This window comes from Diabrotica virgifera, chromosome 2, assembly GCF_917563875.1.
Source record: "Diabrotica virgifera virgifera chromosome 2, PGI_DIABVI_V3a".
In the NCBI taxonomy this organism is placed as follows: Eukaryota; Metazoa; Arthropoda; class Insecta; order Coleoptera; family Chrysomelidae; genus Diabrotica; species Diabrotica virgifera.
In genome coordinates, this window is record NC_065444.1 from 224,183,086 (window position 1) to 224,206,680 (window position 23,595).

At 34.4% G+C, this 23,595-nt stretch overlaps 1 protein-coding gene across 1 annotated transcript in view; it reads left to right on the plus strand.

Moving 5' to 3' along the window:
* Positions 1 to 23,595, plus strand: part of LOC126880433 (serine/arginine repetitive matrix protein 2-like) — a 47,936-nt gene that overhangs the window by 16,311 nt on the left and 8,030 nt on the right. The window contains exons 2-4 of the mRNA XM_050644288.1: positions 2,772 to 2,938; positions 11,843 to 12,131; positions 13,504 to 13,695. Coding sequence (XP_050500245.1) covers positions 2,772 to 2,938; positions 11,843 to 12,131; positions 13,504 to 13,695 — 648 coding nt within the window. The remainder of the gene's footprint in view (positions 1 to 2,771; positions 2,939 to 11,842; positions 12,132 to 13,503; positions 13,696 to 23,595) is intronic.

A 23,595-nucleotide genomic window follows, 5' to 3' on the forward strand; every position in this document is an offset into this window, starting at 1 on the left:
GTGACATCTGACTTCAGTGCAAATAGCGTATTCTTTACTTTTCCATCATTATATTTTGAAATAAACATCTGTTAATTTTGTTTCCAAATTATTTCCAAATTCACAAGTACCGGCTAGTTTTTTTAAACGTACACTCCAATCTTGAACACTTTCACTTTTTGTTTTCGAAGCACCATAAAACTTTGCCCTTTCTACCCACACTAAACAAGTTTTGTTATAGTAGCTATCTAGACTTTGTACAATGACATTAAATTCACATTCTTCAGGTTTTTTAGGCACTGACAAGTCGGATAACAAGATATAAGCTTCTTCTGAAAGGCTATACAATAACAAAATAGCTCTTTTAATATTAACATCTGTAATTTCTCTAGCGATGAAATATTGTTCTAGTCTTTTTATAAACACATTCCATTCAGAAATTCTGGGATTAAATTCCAAATTTAACGATAAATCTAATTTCCCGTCTTTCGACATTTTGTATTCACTTATACACACTTTAAAAACTTTTTATCTTCGTCGCCATGAAATGTTTGGCACAAAAACACTTGGATAAACCCAAAACAAATCTTTATTTGACTACATATCAAATACAACTGGTTAATTCTTTTACCTGTAAACTATCTAAAATATAATGCGATAATTAGCAATACATGAGCGTCGCGAGTGGGTTTTATAATTACATGGCCAATACATTACAATCCTAAGGGGGGTTACATCTGCTTTAAGGTCTCTGGGGGGTATGGAATAATAATGGAGTTAAGCGTACAGAGCTCAAAGTACATCCAAAAGGGGGGGTTTAAACCACCCCCTGGTTACGCCTATGGTAGTTCCAAGATTACACAAAATCTAGGCATGGGATAAAAAAGTTTATTTGAAGAAAGTTTTTTTTTTCTTCTTAATGGCGGCACAGGCTCCTTTTTCAATATTTTATTTAGTTATAGAGTAATTTTCACGTACTAACATATTTCTGAAATTGGGCTCTGTACCGCCATTCTTTATTATATTACGAATATGTGTGCCAAATATCTCGACAAAATATTCAAAATTAGAGCCGCAATCTTGGAACGTGTTTGTTGCTACCTGTTGATCGCTACTGTAGCCTCTTAAAACATTTGCCTTAAAAAATGCTAGAAAAGTAAAATTTACTGTATAACTTATTAGTAAGTAGATATATTAACATCCTGTCCTGTATTTATATTTTTATATTTATTCCCTTATTATAGAATATAAAACATTACAAATAACTTGTAAAATTATATTATCTTAAATAAACTATGTATGCTTCTTACAATATTATTTTCTTTAAACAACTCTTTGTTTTATATATGGACCGTTCACACTTGTTAGAGTATAGGTTGCTCAAATACTATGAGCTCTTTTAATCCATTTTACATGATGGATTAATCCGCAGTTTCCTTTAGGTCATCATTCATAGGCTGGGATGTTTTTTTGCCTCCACTGTCTTCTTCCACTCTCTCCGGTCCTGAATCTTTTCTCTCCAGTTTGCAATTTCCATCTTTGATATATAATCTAACAGTTGATCTTCCCATCTTATTTTTGGTCTTCCTCTTGGTCTATTTTTTACTGGTTTCCAGTCCATTATCTTCCTGATCAATTCTTCTAGCACTCTTCTTTGTGTGTGCCCAAACCATCTGATCCTTTGTGCTTTAATGAATTTCACTATATCTTCTCCTTCAGTTATATTTATTATTTCATGGTTCATCAGCTTTCTATATTCCCCTGTTTTTGTCTTTACTGGGCCATGTATACTTCTCATAATTTTTCTCTCAATTATTCTTAACTTTTCTTTTTTCGTAAGGCACATTACCTCTGCTCCATAGGCTATCACTGGTCTAATTGCTGCTGTATATATTTTAGATTTTGTTTTTTTGCTCAGGTTTTTGTCCTAAGTAGCCGGTGCTATTTCCAATATACTCTATTACCTGCTTTAATTCTTTCGTTTATCTCTATACTCCTTCCATTTTGGCCATCCACCATCACCCCCAGGTATTTGAAGCAATCTACTCTCTGGAATGTATTTTCACTTATCTTTATCTCTGTTATTCTGTTTACATTCTCTCTTGTGCTTATAAGATATTTTGTTTTATTCTGATTGATTATTAATCCTCTCGTCTTTTCTGTTTTTTTTTATCTCGTGCTACCAGTCCCATGTCATCCGTGTTGAGCATTGAATAATTGTCTTTTTCAGCTGTGTGTCCCTGATTAATCCTTCTAGAGCGATATTAAATAGTGTCGTTGACCGACTGTCCCCTTGTCTTACCCCAAGTTCCATTTTGATGTTGTTTGTATCTCCTTCATTTGATTTAACTTTTGCTGTTGAGTCTTTCATTGTCATTCTAGTCAGTCTTATTAATTTTGCAGGTATTTCGCATTAACTTGTGCATTCGTGAGCTACTCTCCTCCGTTGATGATCAGTTCGTTGTTGATTTTATCTGGCGTTTTGTTTACTTATGGTTGTTTTAATACCTCCATAAATTCCTGATAAGTATTTTTTGATTTACAAATGCTTATAAACTTTCTGGGAAGGTTAGGTTCAGAGAGGGCAGCCAAATTACTCTCGTACCCAGGTAGTAGATACCCTAGTAACGGCCCTGCGTCCTTGTGACTCATACAATCTAATATGACTAAATAAGTACTTATCACATTTATTTATATTTAATACCAATTGTCACCTAAGTAGTACAAAATTTATTTATTAGTGTTCAATATTTCAATAAATTAGCTCACTTAATTATGTGTTGTAATTTCAGCTCTAAGCATAACTACGGAATTCTTGCCAATGTATCTACTACCGAATTGGAGTCTATACGAGTAGGCATCAAAAGAAAAACTTTTACTGGAACTCAATCATCAGCACCCATTGAAAGAGGCTTGGGTGATCCAAAATCCATTATTCCTCTGGTTCACTTTGGAAAGGGTAAACAGTATAAAACAAATCCACTTAATTTGTTGAGGTGAACTTAGTTTACTGATAATTGATTTGACTTAAAGTCATTGACTTTAACTTAATTATCACAAGATAGTTAAAAAAACTCCTCATATTCATTACCAATTTGAGGACACCTCTTCATATGCAGACACTTACAAAGGGAAATTACTGTCTGCATATGAAGGTGTATCCATGAATGTGTTAATTGATTAAATGCATTTAATTTATATGACCAATTTTAACTTATGCTGACTTACATAATGCTTGTGTCTGATATTTTGTTTCACATTGATACAAATCCTAAGAGAAATTAAAATCTTGTGTTGTAATGTAAATTATTTTTAGAAAGGGTAGGTATATTTTTTTATTTTTCGAGATGAGATTTTTTTGGTTAAGGATTAACTTACATAAGCTAACCAAGTTAGAACATGATCAGTCCTTGATCATCAGTAAACTGAATATAACTACAGTCGGAAAAATGAAATAATACCCATGAACGATCACATCAATCACTTATTTTTTATTTGCTACCTTTTTCTTTAACACACGTTTGTTATTTATAGAAAAAGACAGCAAATACAAAATAAGTGATTGATGTGATCGTTCATGGGTATTCTTTCATTTTTCCGACTGTATATGGCAAACCCAACGTTATTCCTTACAAAATTAACAAAAAGTATTACACAATCATTGCTAATATGTTAATATATTTATTTTAAATTTTATAAAAATCATGGGTTCCTGTTTTCTTATCCTTAATGTTTCTTCAATCATTACATTGCACTTCCCCCTTTTGGCCATTTTTTTTTATACTGAAATTATAAAATTTGGCTTCATTTAGTTGTTGGCACTACTCAGTTTTCATTTTTATGCGTAGATATATTTCATATTTGCTGGTATATCTGATTCTTCTATACAGTGATGAGCGCGCTAATAATTAACCGGCAAAATAACGCAATTGATGGAAAACATAATATGTTGTGAAATAAAAAGTGATGAAACTAGTAGAGGTGGAAATTATCGATATAAACGTATAATTTAATTTAAATTCCATTGCCGCTATCGAGAATTTTCAACTTTAGATGTGACTAACCTAGTGTTATTAGGTTGTGTATCTCTTCTTCTTCTTCTTTGATTTATTGGCCTCCATCTACTTGCATATTTGGCCAGCTCATCGTCTCGAAATAAAGGAAAAATCAATTATTCACCTACAATTTGGAGCTGATATGGGGTAAATACAACAAAGGTAAAAACTTCTCGCTCAGGGATAACTGCCGACCGTTACACAATCTGCTTTAGTAAGCCACAATGTTGGTCTGAAATTAAGTTTATTTGACGTTTATTTGTGTCAGCCAAAATGAACAACATGGGACATTAAAATAAAATGTTTTTTGACTTCATACATATAATTTATGACTGAAGCCAACTAGTCACTTTTTCTCATACTCTCTCATAACATAATATGTTTTCCATCTTTTGCATTATTTTCTGGTTATTAGGGCACTCATCACTCTATACTCAATGTATACAGTGATGAGCGTGCTAATAACTGGCAAAAAACGCAAAAAATGAAAACATAATACATTGTGAAGTAAAAAGAGATGAAACTAGTAGAGGTGGAAATTATCGATATAAACGTATAAATTAACATTACATTACACAGTTTCCCACCTTTAGACGTCTGTGACAGGAGTATTTTATAAAATTCTCCTGTCACCTTGACAATTGTCATGCTCCTCCAATACTTCTAAAGGTGGGAAACTATGTAATGTAATGTTAATTTATACGTTTATATCATTAATTTCCCCCTCTACTAGTTTCATCTCTTTTTTACTCCACAATGTATTATGATTTCCATCTTTTGCGTTATTTTGCCAGTTATTAGCGCGTTCATCACTGTATTACTTAAAATCAATTCTTTAAATTGTATTTATTTCCCTCATTTGTTACAAAAATGTTTTAAAATTAAGTTCATTTTTGAAGTATTTACAAAAATTAAATTTTGAAAAAAAAAGAATGTTTATTGTCTGGGAGTTCATATAGATGTTATAAATTTTGATCACATAAATAAAAAAAATGAAAAAGTGAAATATGATGTCAAAAACTGTGATATCATTATGAGTCTAAATGATACACTCATAGACAAAAATATTGCATATTTTATTTTAACTCTGTTTTTGAATTATATTTTTTTCTTTTGAAAAGTTTTGTACTTTTTATTGCTAAATAAGTTGTATTGTATTGCATATTGAAGAGCTACAGCCTATTTGTAGAGAAAGTAATGAAATAGTCGGAGTTTACTTAACATTTAATTAGAAAGAGAAACAATAACGACAATAGAACACTTTTTATGGCAACATTGTAACAATTTAGTACTTAGTATTTCCTCCTCTCGCTCTAGTGATAGCCTGCATCCTTGGCCGGATGCAGGCTAGACATGCTTCGCAAAAGGCCTTGGATGGTTTCTTGCAGAAGTCGGTTCCATTCCCCCTATGCAGCAATTCTCAATCCAATTAGTTTGGAGCTGGATTTCTTGCTCTTAATACTTTCTGTATGAGCATATACAAGCTGGATGTCCTATACATGTTCTATTGAATTTGCATCAGGACTCATTGGTGGATAGTCTAGAGCCTCAATCCCAACATCCTCAAGATATTGTATGACTGTTCCTGCGGCTTGTGCACGGGCATTATCATGCATTAGCACAAAGTTGTCATACCCAATGAAGCCGGCATAAGAAAAAAGATGCTCCTAGAAGATGCTGTTTATGTACCATTCACTTTTTAGTGCGGGGTTGCCACCACCGTCTGAGCGCGTCAAATAGAAGTTGGCGTTTTCGATTTACACTGATTACGATGTGAGTTACAGACAGGGCCGTAACTACAATTGGGGCAACCGGGGCAGTGCCCCGGGGCCCCCGGCCAAGGGGGCCCCACGGAGGCCTCCTTTTGGTTGGCCGTGCATATATTTTAACGAGGAAAATAAAAAAATTGTAATTTAAAAGCCGATATCAACGAAATATTTTCAAATGACACAATTTTAAAAAGACAGCAACATAAAATCTTAATTTTTCACTGGGGAAATTAGTCTTTTCGGCTAAAATGCAATTGGAATAGAACAGGGGCCCTGAGACCTGAGCTAAGCTGGGACCCCCGAGACCTTTCGTAAAGATATAAATTGTTGCTGAGGAAATTAGATATTTTGGCGAAATAAAAATTAAAATGCAACCGGAACAGGGGCCCCAGGTCCCAACCCAGCTACTTTGTCTTAACCAATTTTCCCAGACCACATCTTGGTATGTGAAAGGAACCACGTGGTACCACATTTTGAAAAGAACGGTAAGGGTAAGATATAATGAGCACATTAGGATCAATCCCACCGCTACACTGACCAGCTTCACTGACTGTGTTTGGCTCCTTGCAGCTGCTTAAGGCACCTTAAGGTGCATTTACGTTTGCTTGATAGTTCGCTTGGTTATTCGTTCGCTACAAAGTAAGACCATTTACATTGTAGCGTACGAACGCATTCGTTGATGATCCGTCCACAATGTCATATACAGATGAAGATGTATTCATTAGCCCTGCTAATTTTATAATTATTGCAAGACATGCTGAAAAAAAAAAGAAAGAAAAGAGTGTGGTGTTCACACAGGGGGGAAAATGCGTTTTCTAGGGGTTAAATATCAAACATTTTTCCGGACCCCCCTTGCGCTGGGGGTAGGGGGCCCCCAGATTACGTTTGCCCCGGGGCCCCCAACATCGTAGTTACGGCCCTGGTTACAGAATGCCAATCCAAACACGAAAATGATGCGATAGATATCCAACATACAGAATAGGGCTGATTATTGCTTCTTCGGCTATAAAGACTATGCCTTAGCATTGTTTTATCTCTAATAAATTGTAATATATGTGAAACATTACAGCATAACACATTCAGGAATAAATAAAATACGTAACAGTTCAAAATTAAAAAATAAACAAAAATAATGATTGAAGATAAAATGTGCAATATTTTGTGTGTGAGTATAATTGTTTTGATATTGTTATATTAAAAATCTTCATTACAGGGAGAAGGTTAATGGAATTCAACTTTGTATCTATATCTTCTAAAATTACAATGTTGTAATTGTTTAGAAAGAATTTTTTAATGTAATATTTTCAATTAAATGTTGCTTTTCATTCAATTGGCATTTTAGGAAACTATTGGCAATGTTTTATCTAAATTTAAATTATTTTTTTACTCATTTGGCAAGAGTACTGCTCAGAATTTGAGCTGATCATTCAGAAATTTATCAGTTATAAATTTACAAGAAAATTGAAAATTCACCCGAAAAGCAGAAATTACAACTATCAAACAATAAAGAAGATCTAATACTAAAGTATTGTTTATGTTACTGTTTCTTTGTTTAAATGTCTAATGATGTTTTACAGATGATATAGTTTAGGTAAAAGCAAACTAACAAATCAATTATTGGTTAAAAAAGCGGTTGGTTTTAGACGTTAGATGGTAACTTGATTGGTCTAATATGCATAAGAGAGCAGAGCCGAAAGTGGAACTACAAAAATAATGTGGTAAGTTATTTTTACAAATTATTTTATACCTCATAGTTTAGAATAGAATAAGGCAGGTACAGTAATCGCCAACTAGAAAGAACTAACCACCTCATTATCCTCCAGCTTTAAAAGTCCACTGCTGAACATAGGCCTCTTCCTCGTGTTTCCGACCGATCCAGTTTTTATTGAGTCTTCTTAACCCGGCAGTGGTCGCTATATGAGATTTTCTCTCATGGTTTCAGAAAATTGTGCACAACTTTTTTTCTGGGAAAGTATACACGCTGTGGTTCCTTCTAGTCTCCTAACTATCCTTCCTCGACAATCTAATAAACTCCTCCGCTCAGATAGTGACTCAGTTGACTTAGTATCACCAGATTGCTGAGTCAGTGCGCTTCATTTGAGAGATTCTCTCATCGAGCGACCACCGGCGCCACCAACTGTTTATAAAAATTAATTATATTTTGGCACTTAAAACCTGAAATAATATCCTTTTATAATGTAACAAAAGGCGCCGTGGATGTGGTCGATGAAATGAAAACCCTATACAGTAAGGTCTCTTTTTATGCGGATTTTTTAATGCGATTAAGTTATGCGGTTTGTAGTTCATTAAAAAATTTCTATTATTAACAACTATTATAATTAATATTATTAACTATTCACATCCATATATCAGTAAAGTGAGCGTTCGCAATTTGATTTGGGGATTCCACTTGTTACATGATGTTGCTATGACATCATTATGAGTCTCACATTGAAAGCTGATAACCTGTAGTTGTTTTGAAATTAAATTTTCTCTTAGAGGTGCTTCATTCATTGTTATAAGTGACTAGTTTAAATTTTGCTGATTTCAAGTTGCAGTATAACTGGTAAAAATTTGCAACGAACCAACTGTTCGTCGCAATTATTTGCGTGCTCGAGGTAAATTGTGCCAATGTGGACGTGTTCGTCGCATAAATCGGACGCAAGAATTTTCGACGCACACACGCACACGCTCCATCTGTTGACGTTATGCCGCGTCCTCACTAGTAAAAATTGGCATCGAACCAGCTGTTCGTCGCAAATATTTGCGTGCTCGAGGTAAATTGTGCTAATTAGGGCGTGTTTGTCGCATACATCGGATGCAATAATTTTCGACGCACCCAACGCATATATGCTCCATCGGTTGTCGGTTTTTTAACGAAGATAAAAGGATTTGCGTCGCATAAGCTTTGCAGTGTGAACGAACGATAAACAAATTTTCGATGGCCAAGCAATTAAATTCGCGACGCAAATTTTTGCGACAAACCATTAGTTCAATACGCACGTAAAAATTTTCCACTGAGGACGCGGCTTTATATGCAGCACATTTTGATTTCTGCACTGAAACGTTTAAAGTGAGTGTCGTAAAGTTTTACTTTTCATTAGAAAAGGTTTTTGCCATCTCAATATCGTAAGTCTATTTTTATTTCTTTTTTAGGATTTTATTTGAAATTTTGGTGGACAAACGTTTTGGTTTTGTGACTTTAGAAAATTACGGAACGTTTTAATGCGATTTTTTTATATGCGCTTTTCTGTAGAACGTATCCACCTCATAAAACGAGACCTTACTGTATTCTATTTCACGGGTTAGTTGTAGATGGCCACTTACCATATTATATTTTTCAATATTAAATATTGGCGGCATCAACAGTCACATTGTATATAAAGATAATAATAATAAAGCCAGTGGCGGATCCAGCAGGATCAAGCATCGTCAAGAAAAGGGCCGATCGGCTAAATTTCTATGAAAAATAAATGACTAAATGAATGTTTTTATAATTTTTATTTATAACTTGGTTTGAGAGGGGGAGCGATCGCCCCCATCGATCTCCCCTGGATCCGCCACTGAATAAAGCATAAGAACATCTCATCTTATAAATCGTTCGACAATTATTCCAAACTTAACTTTAGGCCTTCGGAATTCTATTGCAAGAATTGCCAAAATAACATTACAGAACTCATCACAACCTGAACCATTGCATATTCAGTTTTGTTAATTTTGCCCTCGTCGCAAAAATAGAAAGTAAATAAAATTGTAATTCTTGTCATCAACCAATTTGTCCAGCGTATTCTTGTTATACTTGTGTAAAGTGCGGTGCCGTAAATTATGAAGATACGGAGATTGATTAATATTTGTTTAATTCCGATAAGTTTTTTTGTTATCATCTTAATATATATCTTATCATATATTATCTATATTATGATCTTATTATTAGTTTTAATCTGTTTTAAAAATTTTATTTTGTTTTAAATGCAAAAGTTGGATATGTGAGAGAAAATCTCATGCGCGACCACTCGCGTACTAACTTACCTAGCGACCAATGCTGGATTAAATCGTCAGTCCATCTTTTAAGTGGTCGACCGACGCTTCTCTTGTCTTCCCTTGGTATCCATTCCAATAACCTCTTTGTCCGTCGTCCATCTGTCATTCTGACTATGTATCCTGTTCATCTCCATGTCAGTCTAGACGATGACGTCAGTCACTTTGGTTCTTCTCATGATCTCTTCGTGTTTTATTTTGTCTTGCAGAGTAATTCCTAACATGGATCGCTCCATTCATCTCTGTGTGACTAAGTTTGGTAGCCAAGACTTTTGTTAAGTAAGAGGGCTTTTCAACAACAGTCATTTGTTTCGAGCTTCTGTCATGTGTCAAAGACGTATGACGTAGATATAATATTATACGACACATGACAGAAGCGCGAAACAAATGACAATCGATGAAAAGCCCTAGTGTTTCTGCTTCATATGTCAAGACCGCGAGGATGCACTGATCAACTACCTTTCTCTTCAGGCATGTGATCGACGGTTAACTGTAAATCTAACATAGCCATAGCTATATCTCGTCAATGAAAATAGCTACAGGGCCCATCTTGACGGCATATTTTATTGCTAATTAATTGCTGTTGCTTGGTACCTTGATCACCCCCCAAAATCTATCCCGTCATCACCTAACGCAAAACTCATCCCTGGAAAAATTGAGATATTGGATAAAAATTACGAAACTAAATAAGTGTACAAGCTTATCAAACATTTATCAAAATAAGTCTTCTAATGATTTTCCAGAACAAATTTCGAATACCGGACAGCAATGGTTTCGAATACCAGACAGCAGGTAGACAGTTGTTCACGCGAGATTAAAAGAATTATCGCGTATATCCTTTCAGGTATATTTTCTGGCCATTTGCAACTAGTTTTAGGCGCGCGAGTGTCTCTTAGGGGTGATCGGGGTTCGTGAATAGGCAGGTAACATAACAATATGCTAACTTTATCCACATATGCTACTAGACGAAGTGAGAACCGAAACCAAAGAGATATTGAGGGTGGACAACTGGAGGAGAGCAGCCAGTGACAAAAATACTTGGAGGCGGATGCTGGGGGAGGCCAGGTTTGGTTGTAGCGCCATAGTAGAGAGCATGTTTCGTATTTCCAAATGTTAAAGAAATAGGTGATAATTTTGACACATTATCGTGTTAAAGAGGTTAGGTACGCTAGTTCTTCATAGCCGGCGCTTATATCCTGTACGTTTATATCATAGAGGTATATATTAACATAGAAAGAGTGTCATTCAGAGCGAAGTGACGACACCATCTTTTTTTTTATCAGTGCTGTCTCACTCTTACGCATAGTAAAGCTGCGACAGTAGTCCTTCCCTTCCGTGCCATACTCACACTTAATCTCATCTTAGTTTCTCGATACAATGTGTTAGAAAGAGATGCCGCAAACCAATCCATGAGATCTTGTCGTCAGGAAGCGCGGAAGGTAGGCTCACTCTATGTTAATATATACCTCTATGGTTTATATCCTATTAAGTGAGGTTAGGTTATTTATGACACCATTGAAACACCATTTAAAAATTATTTTGATATTATTTCTGTACTATCAAAAATTATATAAAGCGTTTTAATTTTTTTAAAATATAGGTTCTGGCAGCTCTGCAAGATTACTTTAAAGGAAGAAAATTAAAACTATTTTTTTCTAAATTTGAATAAAAGACTAATTTACGGTATTATGATACTTTTAATAACTGAATAGTATGATTTGAACTCGTAATAACATGCATAACGTTAAAAAGTCAAAATTTAAACTATATGACCTTATAAGTTTTTCTTTATTTAAAATATTCGCCAGATTTTTTGTAAATGAAATATATTCATATATAATTATCATAACATGAAGCAATTTAATCAAGAAAGAAGATGTGAAGAAGAAAGAAGAATGAAGTCATAAGAAGATACTTTTGCTAACCTTTTACCTAAACTTTATTTATTACTTAATTATTATTTTGTTAAATTAAATCAAAAAACAATACTAATATTTTCAGATAATAAACGTATATCAAGATCAATTTTTGACCGAGAAGGCATCGTAGTTAACAAAGAAGAAGAACAGCCTGTTGCTAGAAAAAAAATCGAACATTCCAAATCGCGTAGTTACAGTAGATCGGATTCTAGAAGCCCCTACTCAAGACAACATTCAAGAAGCAGATCAAGAAGTCGAAGTAGAAGGAGTGTAGATAGACTTGTAAATAAACGTAGAAGCGTTGATAGAAGCAGGAGGAGAGATAGAAGCAGCGAAAGAAAATATAGTAGTAGAAGTTCAGATAGAGAAAGGTAAATTTGTGAAAGGTACAATCCATGTCAAATCACTCAGATCAAAATTTTTGGATCTCCGATTTGTCTTAAACTTGGTGTATAGCTTCTGCTTAACGTAAAAATAAGACATTTAAGCTCAAAAAATCTTTCTTTTTTTCTCAAAATATTTTAAGCGATTTTACAGTGATTTGGTATTTATTTACAAATATTCCCAATACTCCTAATCTGAGTATTGGAAACTAATCTTTGTGGGCATTTTACCGTGAGGACAGGCGGGAAATGAGATGCAACCTAATAGATCTCCCTCTTTAGAAGCCACGAATGTTGTAACCAAAAGATTAGTTCTAATAAAGTTTTATTTTTGATATTGTTAATATTAAAAGTAAAACTTTCGTTCATCTTTAGCAGATGCCGCGACGGCATCCACGTCATCATGTTATTTCGTTTGTGAACCGAGGCCGGCGCGACGGCCCCAATTTTTGTGGTTCCAAATATCCACTCTCTGAAGAAACCCTAAGAAGGGTTGAAACTAGTTACAGTGCTTTTGGCGCTCTCTGAACTAACTAAAACAGACGGTTCTTGTTTCGGTTCACAACGTGGACAATTCTATGTAAATATCAGGATCGAATTGTTTTATAATGACCCTTTGTCCGCTTCTTCTCGATCGACGATGGTAAATAAATGTTTGAGTGTGGAGTAAAAATATGGTTTTATTGACAGCTACTGAGTATTACACTATAGATGTTGTTCAGGTAACTTTATATGATAGACTGCGACCCAAAATAGTCCCTTCGAATTGTTTTATAATGACCCTTTGTCCGCTTCTTCTCGATCGACGATGGTAAATAAATGTTTGAGTGTGGAGTAAAAATATGGTTTTATTGACAGCTACTGAGTATTACACTATAGATGTTGTTCAGGTAACTTTATATGATAGACTGCGACCCAAAATAGTCCCTTTGGCTAATTTATAATCTCGTCAAAATATACAATTCATCAATAAGTTGCATGACAACAGCAACGAACTTTGTAATCTTTCCAAAGCTTACAACTACAGTTTATTGAGGAAACTATTGCAACATCTACTAGGAAGTACAATTGGAAATACCACGATTTGGCAATTTATTTAGGTTGCAAAAGGTTCACTGGACTCTAATAATTAAAATATTACTCGATATATTTTCCCAATGTTTCAATTATACACGGTGAAACTATAAAAGTTTAAGAAGTTAAGAATAATGTGAGATTACAAATTAAGGGATTAATTGGAGATTGAACACAACGAAATGATTATGTATTATCCTTATTTTGTTGCTGTCTAATTAATGTGTAATATATGTAACCATAATCTTAAATATAATTCTAAACACTTCACAATTTTGTTTTGCAGAAGTAGAGATAGAAGACGTAGCACCGATAGGGGTAGATCTCCTAACAAATATGAAAGACGCAGATCCCATTCCAGAGATCGAGATAGTCATCGTGAGAGGAAAAAATCTATTACCCCATTAAGGCCAGGTGAATATCGTCCTAACCATCCAGATCTTTTAAAGAGAAGATCTAGGGAGAGGGAGGGATACAAGTAAGTAATAGTAGAGTATAGGTACCACTAGTCAATAAGACGAATATTTATGAAATGACGAATTTCGCGTACAAATTTCTTACAATTTTTGTCTTGGGTATTATTTATTAGTATTCTTTTTCTCATGAGCATCTTTCAGTGCGTCACAGTTTTTCGATTTCTTTGTAACGCATTAAATTGTATGTGACAGAAAAAGGCACGTCGGTGATTACAGACATTTATAACATTTATTCTAGTTGTCGATAGATGGCGCTATAATCGAAAAAAAATTACTTACGAATTATATAATATATCTACGAATATAATATGTACGATTTATAAGACTATACAAATCAAAGAAAATACCATTTTATAAATGCAATAAACACAATTGATTTGTTTTTATGCCAAATTGCAAATAAAATGTGACAACTGTCAGATTTAACTAAAATGTCATGTTAGAATAAACGCTGTACTTAAACTGCCGTCAAACGGTCTTGCACTATAATGCCGTTAACAGCTATGATCATTCGTATGATGCGTTTGACGGCATTTTCTTCGGTTGCCGTTCGCTTTCACTTGCAGTTCAGCATATTATATACACGTGGTGACTTAATGCAGGAGTTGACGATTCTCTTACCTTATTTTATTATAGTGCCCGTCTCAGTATAAATAGTTACAAGCGTTATATTTGTACCTAATTGTTAATTATTGTGGGAATAATAAGTTTAAATTTGAACTTGAATTACTTAGGTAAGTGTCATTATTGGGCGTCCGTTCGTTTTCTAAATATTGGTACTTTTAGTTAGGTTAAGTATTAATATGTCAATGATGTTAAAAGTTGGCGATACATTTTCCTCATTTGCCGATGCAAAAAGCCATCTCGAAACTTGGAGAAAGTACATTTACCACATTTTTAAAACGAAACGCACGTACTATTGCAAGCAGTAAAATTAAGAGGCCGATAGAAAGCTTTTTAATTTATTATCAACTTGTTTATGCATGCAATCGTGGTGGAAGGAACTTTAAGAGCGGTGGGAAAAAATTCGGCAGTCTTGGACATTTAAAGAAGATTGCTCAGTACATGTACGATTCAAGGCGTCGTTAGATGGAAATGCGTTAGAAATAACGTCAATTCAAACTCAGCACAATCATGATACCTCAAAAGTAAGCATATAATTATTATCAATAGATACAACGTCGGCACTGTTAACCAAATTGGAGTTTATTTGGGATTCTGCATTTGAATAAATTTAATTTATTTATTTTAACAATTATGGACAACAAATTATTAATAAATAATGAACTTTCACATAATACTAAATGGTTTTATCATGACTTTTGATTATATTTCACTTTTTATTTCATTTTGTGAAATTGGTAAAAAATTTTTTTATAACATTTCTTCAAGATGTTGCTTTGTCGACAATTAAAATACTAGTGGCAGTAAAGAAACGAGGACGCCCAAAAGAAAAAGGCCTGACAGCAATAGGATTACCAAAGAAAAAGAAAAGGAACCCCAAAACATTTCCAAATAAATCCAGGGTTCCATTCCAAAGAAATGATTAAATTTCTATAATTAATTTTTTTTCTTAGTTTACAACAGGTTTTACAATATTTTTTTTATTATCTCCCTTTATTGACAATCAGATATAAAACAAACATCTATAAGTCAATTTTTTGGTCTTACATTAATTTAATTATTGTAAATGTGGTGACGTGGAGAGGTAAACATCCAGCGATGTTTCCTCAGTTACCTCTTAGGTCGGATGGCCAGCTTCTTCTGAGTCTTCTATTGTGGACAGGTTGCAGTAGTGGATGAAGTAATGTATTAGGATGGTCTTCTAGTTTGTTGTGTGGTGTTTACTGTTGTTTTCTCCGATGACTTCGGTTACATATCGGTTTAGATCAGTGTGTAGAGTTTGGTTTGATACATACCATGGTGCATTAACTATTGTTCGAAGTATCTTGGATTGCGCTCTCTGGATAATCAGGGTATTGGATTTGCTAGCACAGCCCCACAGTTCAATGCCATAAGTCCAGATTGGCTTTATCACTGCTTTATATATTAGCAATTTGTTTTCTATAGAAAGGTGGGATTTTCTTCCTATGAGCCATTAAAGTTCTTTGGTTTTTAGGTCGAAGGTGCATTCTTTTCTTTGTTATATGGTGTTTCCAGTTGAGTTTACTGTCAAAGTGTAGCCCTAGATATTTGACTTGATTACTTTGTGGTATTTTTATTTGATTGATGGTTACCGGTGGGCAGGTTCCAGTCCGGAGAGTGAATGTTATATGGGATGATTTTGTTTCGTTTACCTTAAACTTCCACTTCTTCAGCCATATTTCAAGTGAGTTTAGATGCTCTTGGAGATTTTGTGTTGCTGCAATAGGATCGTCATGCTTGGCAAAAATAGCAGTGTCGTCTGCAAATGTCCCGATGGTTGTTTTATCATTTGTAGGCAAGTCATATGTATATAGTATGTACAATAATGGCCCTAGTATGCTCCCTTGTGGTACGCCAGAGTGAATAGGCTTGTATTCCGAGACTTCTTCATTAACTTTTACTTTACTGCCGTTCGTGTAGGTAAGCTTTCAGTAGATTGTAGTAACTTGCTGGGAGAATTCTTTTTATTTTGCATAACAAGCCTGGATGCCAGACTTTGTCAAAAGCCTGACTGATGTCTATAAAGGCTGCTGTGCAGTACTGCTGGTTTTCAAGTGACTAGTTGATATTTGGTTCGCTTCTGGTACTTGGTCGTCATTTAGTGGAGTAAAAACTTCTGCTAAATACTCGGCAAAGAGGTCAGCCTTTTCTTTATCACTTTTTGCCCATGGTCCTGGTGGTGTTGAATTTTTACGTATTGGAGGTAATGCTGTTATTGGCTTTCTCTTACTTTTTATGGGCTTCCATATAGAGTTGTCTTGTCTTGATAGATTGGTGATGTAATTCGTGAAAGACTCATTTTTGACTTCTTGCAGCTTTGATTTTAATTTGTTGCTGATGCGATTGTATCTTGTTCTGTTGTCTGGTGTGTGTGTTCGTTGCCATGCAGATCTGGCTTTTCTTTTTCAGCTACCAGTTTTTTTATTTCTAAAGGTATATTACTTATGTTTCTGTTGGGACTACTTTGTGGGATAGCTGATATAGCTGCATACTGTAGTATGTTTATAAATTTGTTATAGTCCTCTTCTATTTCTTCCGGTTTTTTCAGCCTCGTTGTTATTTCGATAGTATCGTGAATTATTTGTCGGTAAGTGTCCCAGTTTGTTTTATTGTTGTGCAGGTGGAGTTTTGGTTTTTTTAGTGATAACTGTTGTACTTACCGTTGCTATTATTGGGCTATGGTCAGTAGTTAGGTCATAGCTTGGTGTTATATCTGTATAAGTTATACCGATACCGTTTGTTATGAAGAAGTCCAATAAATTTGGTTTTTTGTTGGGATCGGTCGGCCATTATGTTGGTGTTCCTGTTGAGATAATTGAGTAATTCTTATTTTGTATAACATGTGCCAGCTCTGTGCCTTTTGTTGTTATAAGTCGTGACCCCTACAAGGTATGCTTGCTGTTGTAATCTCCCCCAGCAATGAATTTTGGTCCTAGGGTTTGGAAAAATTCTTCATAGTGTTCTCGTTTTAGATTATGGCGAGGAGGGCAGTACACAGCTGTTACGTTAACATTATATGGAAGTGCTTCAACGCTTACTGTCGTTGCTTGGATGTGTTCTTCTTCGTACTTCAGTAGTTCATGATGTTTAATATTTTCTTTGATGAGTATTGCTGTACCTCCGTGGGCTGTGCCGTCAGGATGCTCAGTATGATATAGTTTATATTTAGGTATGTTAAAATAAGTTCTGTTTGTAAAGTGCGTTTCACTAATTAAAAATATGTCAATTTTATTTATGTCTAGAAATATTTTCACTTCTTCTGTATGGCTTAGAAGGCCGTTGGCATTCCATTGGGCTATTCGAAGAAACTTAGTAATTTATTTCATTTTGTTGGTAAGCATGTTGAGGACCATGCTATTTTGTTGGATTAGTTGGTTGAACAGATTCTTGAATTCTTCCACAACTGTTTAACACAGTGGTTGTATCTTCTGTTTGGTTGTGTTTAGTTACTTCAGCGTAGCTCAAGCTCTGGGACAGTGGATTGGATCGTTGTTGCGTGTTTCTTGTGTATATATCATTTGTGTAGATTGCTGATGGGTTTTGATGCGCTCCATTGTTTTTGTTGCTTCCTTTGGTAAGTTTCTTATAGTGATCACATCCCTTATAATTGGCTGGGTGGCCTCCATTGCATAACGCACATATGGCTGGCGTCTCCTTGGACTTTTTGCACATGGTGGTATTGTGTGAGCCTCCGCATTTTACACAGACGAATGGTTTATTACAATATGATTTTGAATGTCCATATTGTTGGCATCTCGTGCACTGTATTATACTGTTTTTTGAGTTCGTGGAGGTTCTATGAGTACTACTCTGTTCTGTAGGCCTGTTATATTATAGACATCTTTATTGTTTTGCGCGGGTTCTAAATCTACAAAGAAGAGATTAAGTGGTTCTTTGGTTTTTTGTTGTTTTACATTGACTATGTTTCTCACTTTGTGCCATAACTGAGATAGTTCACTTTTTATGTCATCAGTATTGGTTGAGTGTTGTAAGTATCTGATCACGATTCTGTAGGCTCGTTCTTCTTGTTTCCAGTATTTTCTTCTGTTTCATTCGACAGCGGTTGGAATCGGTTACCTGTTTCAATTTCGCTTGGATTTTGTTTGTTGTTATATATTTTCTTCCTTTTATTGCTTCCCATGACTTGCCATGCGTTTTTACTGTTTGTCTGATTTTCTTCTTCATTTTCGCTGGTTGATGTCCTATAGTGAGTTTCTCTGTCTTCGATATTTGCACTATTTTTACTTAATGTCGGTATTTGCTGCTGAACTGGTTGAGAGTAATAGTTTGTATTTACTGTCTGTATTGGAGTTGTATGATACTGTTGTTGCATAGTTGGCATATTCATGTTCATTGAATTTTCTGGTTGGTTCATCATTGTTGGCTGCCACTGTAGTTGGTTATTGGTTGCTTGTGTCATTTGTAGATTTATTGGATCACTCTGTATGTTTTGTTGTTGATAAACTGGTTGTCCATTGCTGAACCCAATAAAATTCCCCGAAGTGAACATATTGTTTTGTTTTTCTCACTTATTGCTAATGGGTTTTTTTATTGTTGTTGATAAGATAATTAGAAATCTTAATCGCCGGTTTTTCGGAGCGCTTTAACGATGTTTACACCTCGATGTCCCGGCGACGACTTACAATAAATAAAGACTAATTTAATTATGTATTTATCATTACCCATAATTAAAATACGTTTTAATACTTCACTTTGTTTTCTTTTTCGTTTATAAGAAAATCTTCTAATATTAATAAATTCTTTATCAGAAATTGATACTAAGATGGCCAGCCTCCAAGCGAACGGCAGCTGAAGAAAATGCCGTCAAACGCATCATAAGAATGACGCCATAGCTGTTAACGGCATTATAGTGCACGACCGTTTGACGGCAGTTTAAGTACAGCGTAGAATAAATGTTATAAATGTGTATTATCACGGACTTACCTTTTTTTCTATCATTTGTGACGCACTGAAAAATTCTCATGAAAAGGACCATAACTACTCTATTTTTTGTATATGATTTCAAGTCTTTAATATAACCCACAATTCTAATAATTAATATAACCTGAAGCAAATAAAAATATTATGAAAGAATATTTTTGAATAAATCAAATTAATATGGTTTATCTTAACGTCATAGTGTGTTCTCAATACAATGAGTGAATTGAGTTGTTACAATTTCTGGCGGTGTAGAAGTAAAAAATAATATAAAATCCAGACAAAAAATGAAGATGTCGAACAAGCGGAGAACATGAAATACTTAGGAGCCTGGATTACGGAAGATCTAAAAATCCGAAATCTGAAATTCGATCAAGAATAGAGCAATCAAAAGCAGCCTTTTTGAAGATGAGGAAATTTCTGATTAACCTTTTAAGATTAACCCCTAATTAAGACTCAATCTGCAAATCCCATATCGGATGGTAAAATGTGTTAACCACTCCATTCTTCTTTATGGTGTCGAAACTTGGACTGTTAATGTTGACAAGAGAAAGCTAGAAGCTTTTGAGATGTGACTTTTCATGAGAATTTTGAAAATACCGTGGATCGATCATTATTACGAACGAAATGGTGTTGCACAGAATGGGAGGAGACACAGAACTTTTGACCACTATTAAAAAGAGAAAAACTGCATATTTGGGGCACATACTTGGAAATGATAAGTACGAGTTGCTACAGCTAATTATGAAGGGTAAAATCGAAGGAAAAAGAGGTCCTGGTAGACGACAAATATCCTGGCTGAAAAGCATTCGCGACTGGACCGGGTTAAACACACAGACGCTTTTCAAAAAAGCAGAAGATAGAGACGAATTTGCAGTGGTTATAGCCAACCTTGACCTTCATTAGTGGAGTCGGGACTATAAGAAGTTGAAGTAAAAAATTTTTAAATTGAGTTCCATGATAATAGTTATTTTGACAAATTTTGTTAATGTACCGGGTGTCCCAATAAGAATGGCTCTCTGCCATATCTCAGGAACCGTTTATAGTACAGCTTTGAGAAAAAAATATTTATAACAAAAGTTGCCTCGGGAAAAGCCTGGAAATTATTTTCATAATGTGTGTTACTGGATAGTAAGCTAAGTTTCGTGGACCATTATGATGCCATTATTGCGCGTGCTAATCGGACATCAGGGTTAATCATCAGAATGTCATATGATTTTAATAATTTGTTTGTAATTGTGAGATTGTTTTTGAGTTATGTTCGTTCATTACTAGAGTATTGTTCAGTGATTTGGAGTTCAAGTTATGAGAATCACAAATATCGAATTGAATCGATTCAAAATAAATTCGTTAGATATCTGCGGTATAGATTAGGTACTAGAGGAATGCAATTGAATTCCAGTCAGGTCATGCAGATGTTTCATTTGCACCGTCTAGAGGATCGCAGGCGATACTTTGACCTTAATTTCGTATTTAAGGTGTTAAATGGTATTATTGTTGCACCTAGCATTCTGGGTCGAATAGATTTTTATATTCCAGCTAGGAATTTGAGAAGATGTACCTTGCTATCCGCTAGATCGTGCAATACACGTCATGCAGAAAATATACCTTTAAATAGAATTGTTTCTAGTGTAAATGAGTTTCCAAATATAGACTTTATGGGAGTCACACTTTTAAAAGGACTATTTCACGTGAATTATTTTAATTTGATTTTAATTTTTTGATGTCGTTAGTTTAATTGTAAGTAATGTAAGTTAACTTGTGTTCAATGTTTAATTTTGACTTTTAATTTTAATTGTAAAATGGAGTTTTCCGTCAATAAATATTAATTTAATTTAATTTATAATTGTAGGTCCACCGCTAGAGGGCGTAATTGAATATCAAAAATTAAAAAATCAAAATTTTACAAAATTTACATAATGAAAGGGCACTGGAAATCCAATCATCGTATTCTTCATAAAATTCTGCGCATATTTGATTTCACAAGTTTAAATCTAACTTTGCAAATAAGAGGTAAGAGTGGGAACCTTGTTATGAAAAATAGACTGTAAGTCCGGTTCTGTTAAATCGAATTTTGCATACTGGGTCTTGTTGACAACAGCTCTTTTTCGTCAGTGTAAGTGTCTTATTTTCGAAATAGCGTAATAACTAATATGCAAGTTAGGAAGCGTTATTTAATTATTTTCAGAAATCTAGTTTTCTTTGGAAAATATTAAATACAAGTATGCATTTTAATCGTGTATTACAAAATTAGACCCAATTAGCAAAATAATACCGAAAACCGCATGTCGATATTTTTTTTTCTATCTCGAGATATCTTTAAAAATGTGTAAATTTTAAACATAACTGTTACTGTCACCGGTAAACGAGGTTAAGGAAAAGTAGTGTGCTATGGAAAAAAGCAAATAAACATTTTCCAGGTGTAACGTATATAATTAATTCAAACAACAATAAGACAAACAACGCTATAAAATATAACAAAGAAATAAAAGCAACTACTTAGTCTTAGTGACTGCCTAAATGTTCACATTGTTGCCCATCATTTTCGATACAAGCATTTATTCTTTTTCTCATGAGGATCTTTCAGTGCGTCACATTTTTTTCTAGCGCATTAAATTGTATGTGACAGAAAAAAAGGCACGTCTGTGGTTACCGACATTTATAACATTTATTCTAGTTATTCTAGTTGTCGATAGATGGCGCTAGGATCGAAGAAAAACTTATTTACGAATTATATAATATATCTACGAATATAATCTGTACAATTTACATATAAGACTATACACATCAAAGAAAATACCATTTATGCAATAAACACAATTGATTTGTTTTTATACCAGATTGCAAATAAAATGTGACAACTGTCAGATTTAACTAAAATGTCATGTTGGAATAAATGTCATAAATGGATATTATCAAGGACTTACCTTTTATTTTATCATTTGTGACGCACTGAAAAATGCTCATGAAAAGAGGCATACTCTTTTAAGAGTACATTGAATAGCAACATATTTAACTGTTTTAGACTTTTATTTATGGGAACGGATTAAAGTCCTTGTTATATTTTATAGTATTGTTTGTCTTATTGGTGTTTTAATTAATTATGAATATAGGTTTACATCTCGAAAATGTTTCTTTGTTTTTGCCATAGCACACTACTTTTCCTTAACTTCGTTTACCGGTGACATTAACAGTTGTTTAAAATTTACACGTTTCTTAAGATATTTCGAGATAGAAAAAAGGTATCGACCGGCATGCTGTTTTCGGCATTATGTTGCTAATTTGGTCTAATTTTGTAATACAGGATTAAAAATGCATACTTATATTTAATATTCTCCAAAGAAAACTAGATTTCCGAAAATAATTAAATAACGCCTACTAGCTGGTACATTACTCATTAGGCTATTTCGAAAATAAGACTCTTACATTGACGAAGAAGAGCTGTTTTCAACAAGACCAAGTATGCAAAATTCGATTTAACAGAACCCTTTCATTAGGTAAATTTTGTAAAATTTTGATTTTTTCATCATCATCATTCTCTTTGCCTTATCCCTATGCGGTGTCGGCTTCCCTAATTGCATTTTTCCACACGATTCTATCTTGGGTCATATCAATGTCAATCCCCTTTACCAACATGTCCTGCCTTATCGTCTCCCCCAGGTCTTCTTTAGTCTTCCTCTCCTACTCCTTCCAGGAATCTGCACTTCAGCTATTCTTCCTATTGGGTGATTAACGTCTCGACGTTGAACATGACCAAACCATCTTCACCTATGCTCTCTCATTTTGGCATCAATTGGTGCTACACCTAGACTTCCCCTAATATGCTCCTAATATACTTTGATTTTTTAATTTTTGATATTCAATTACGCCCTCTAGCGGTGACCTACAATTATGAAAATAATTTCCAGGCTTTTCACGAGGCAACTTTTGTTATAAATATTTTTTTCTCAAAGCTGTACTATAAACGGTTCCTGAGATATGGCCGAGAGCCATTCTTATTGGGACACCCGGTACAATAGTATGGCTTGTGGTGTAGAGGAGATTTTGGCCTGCACAACACTCAGACTTTGGCATTGGAGTGGTCGGCAGATTATGGCACCGTAAACCACGAGTTATTCTTATCAAATATCTTCGAAACTACTTGGGCCATTAATATAACTGAGCTAATCTAAGCTGATCGGATCTGTACTGCAGAACAGGCGGTTCTAAGGAAAAAGATAAGATCAGATCTGAAAATGACACCACATTTATGTCACCAACGCTTGACTTATGTAGAGTGTTCTTCAAATACCGTCTGGTGAAGGGTCTCTGTTATATTA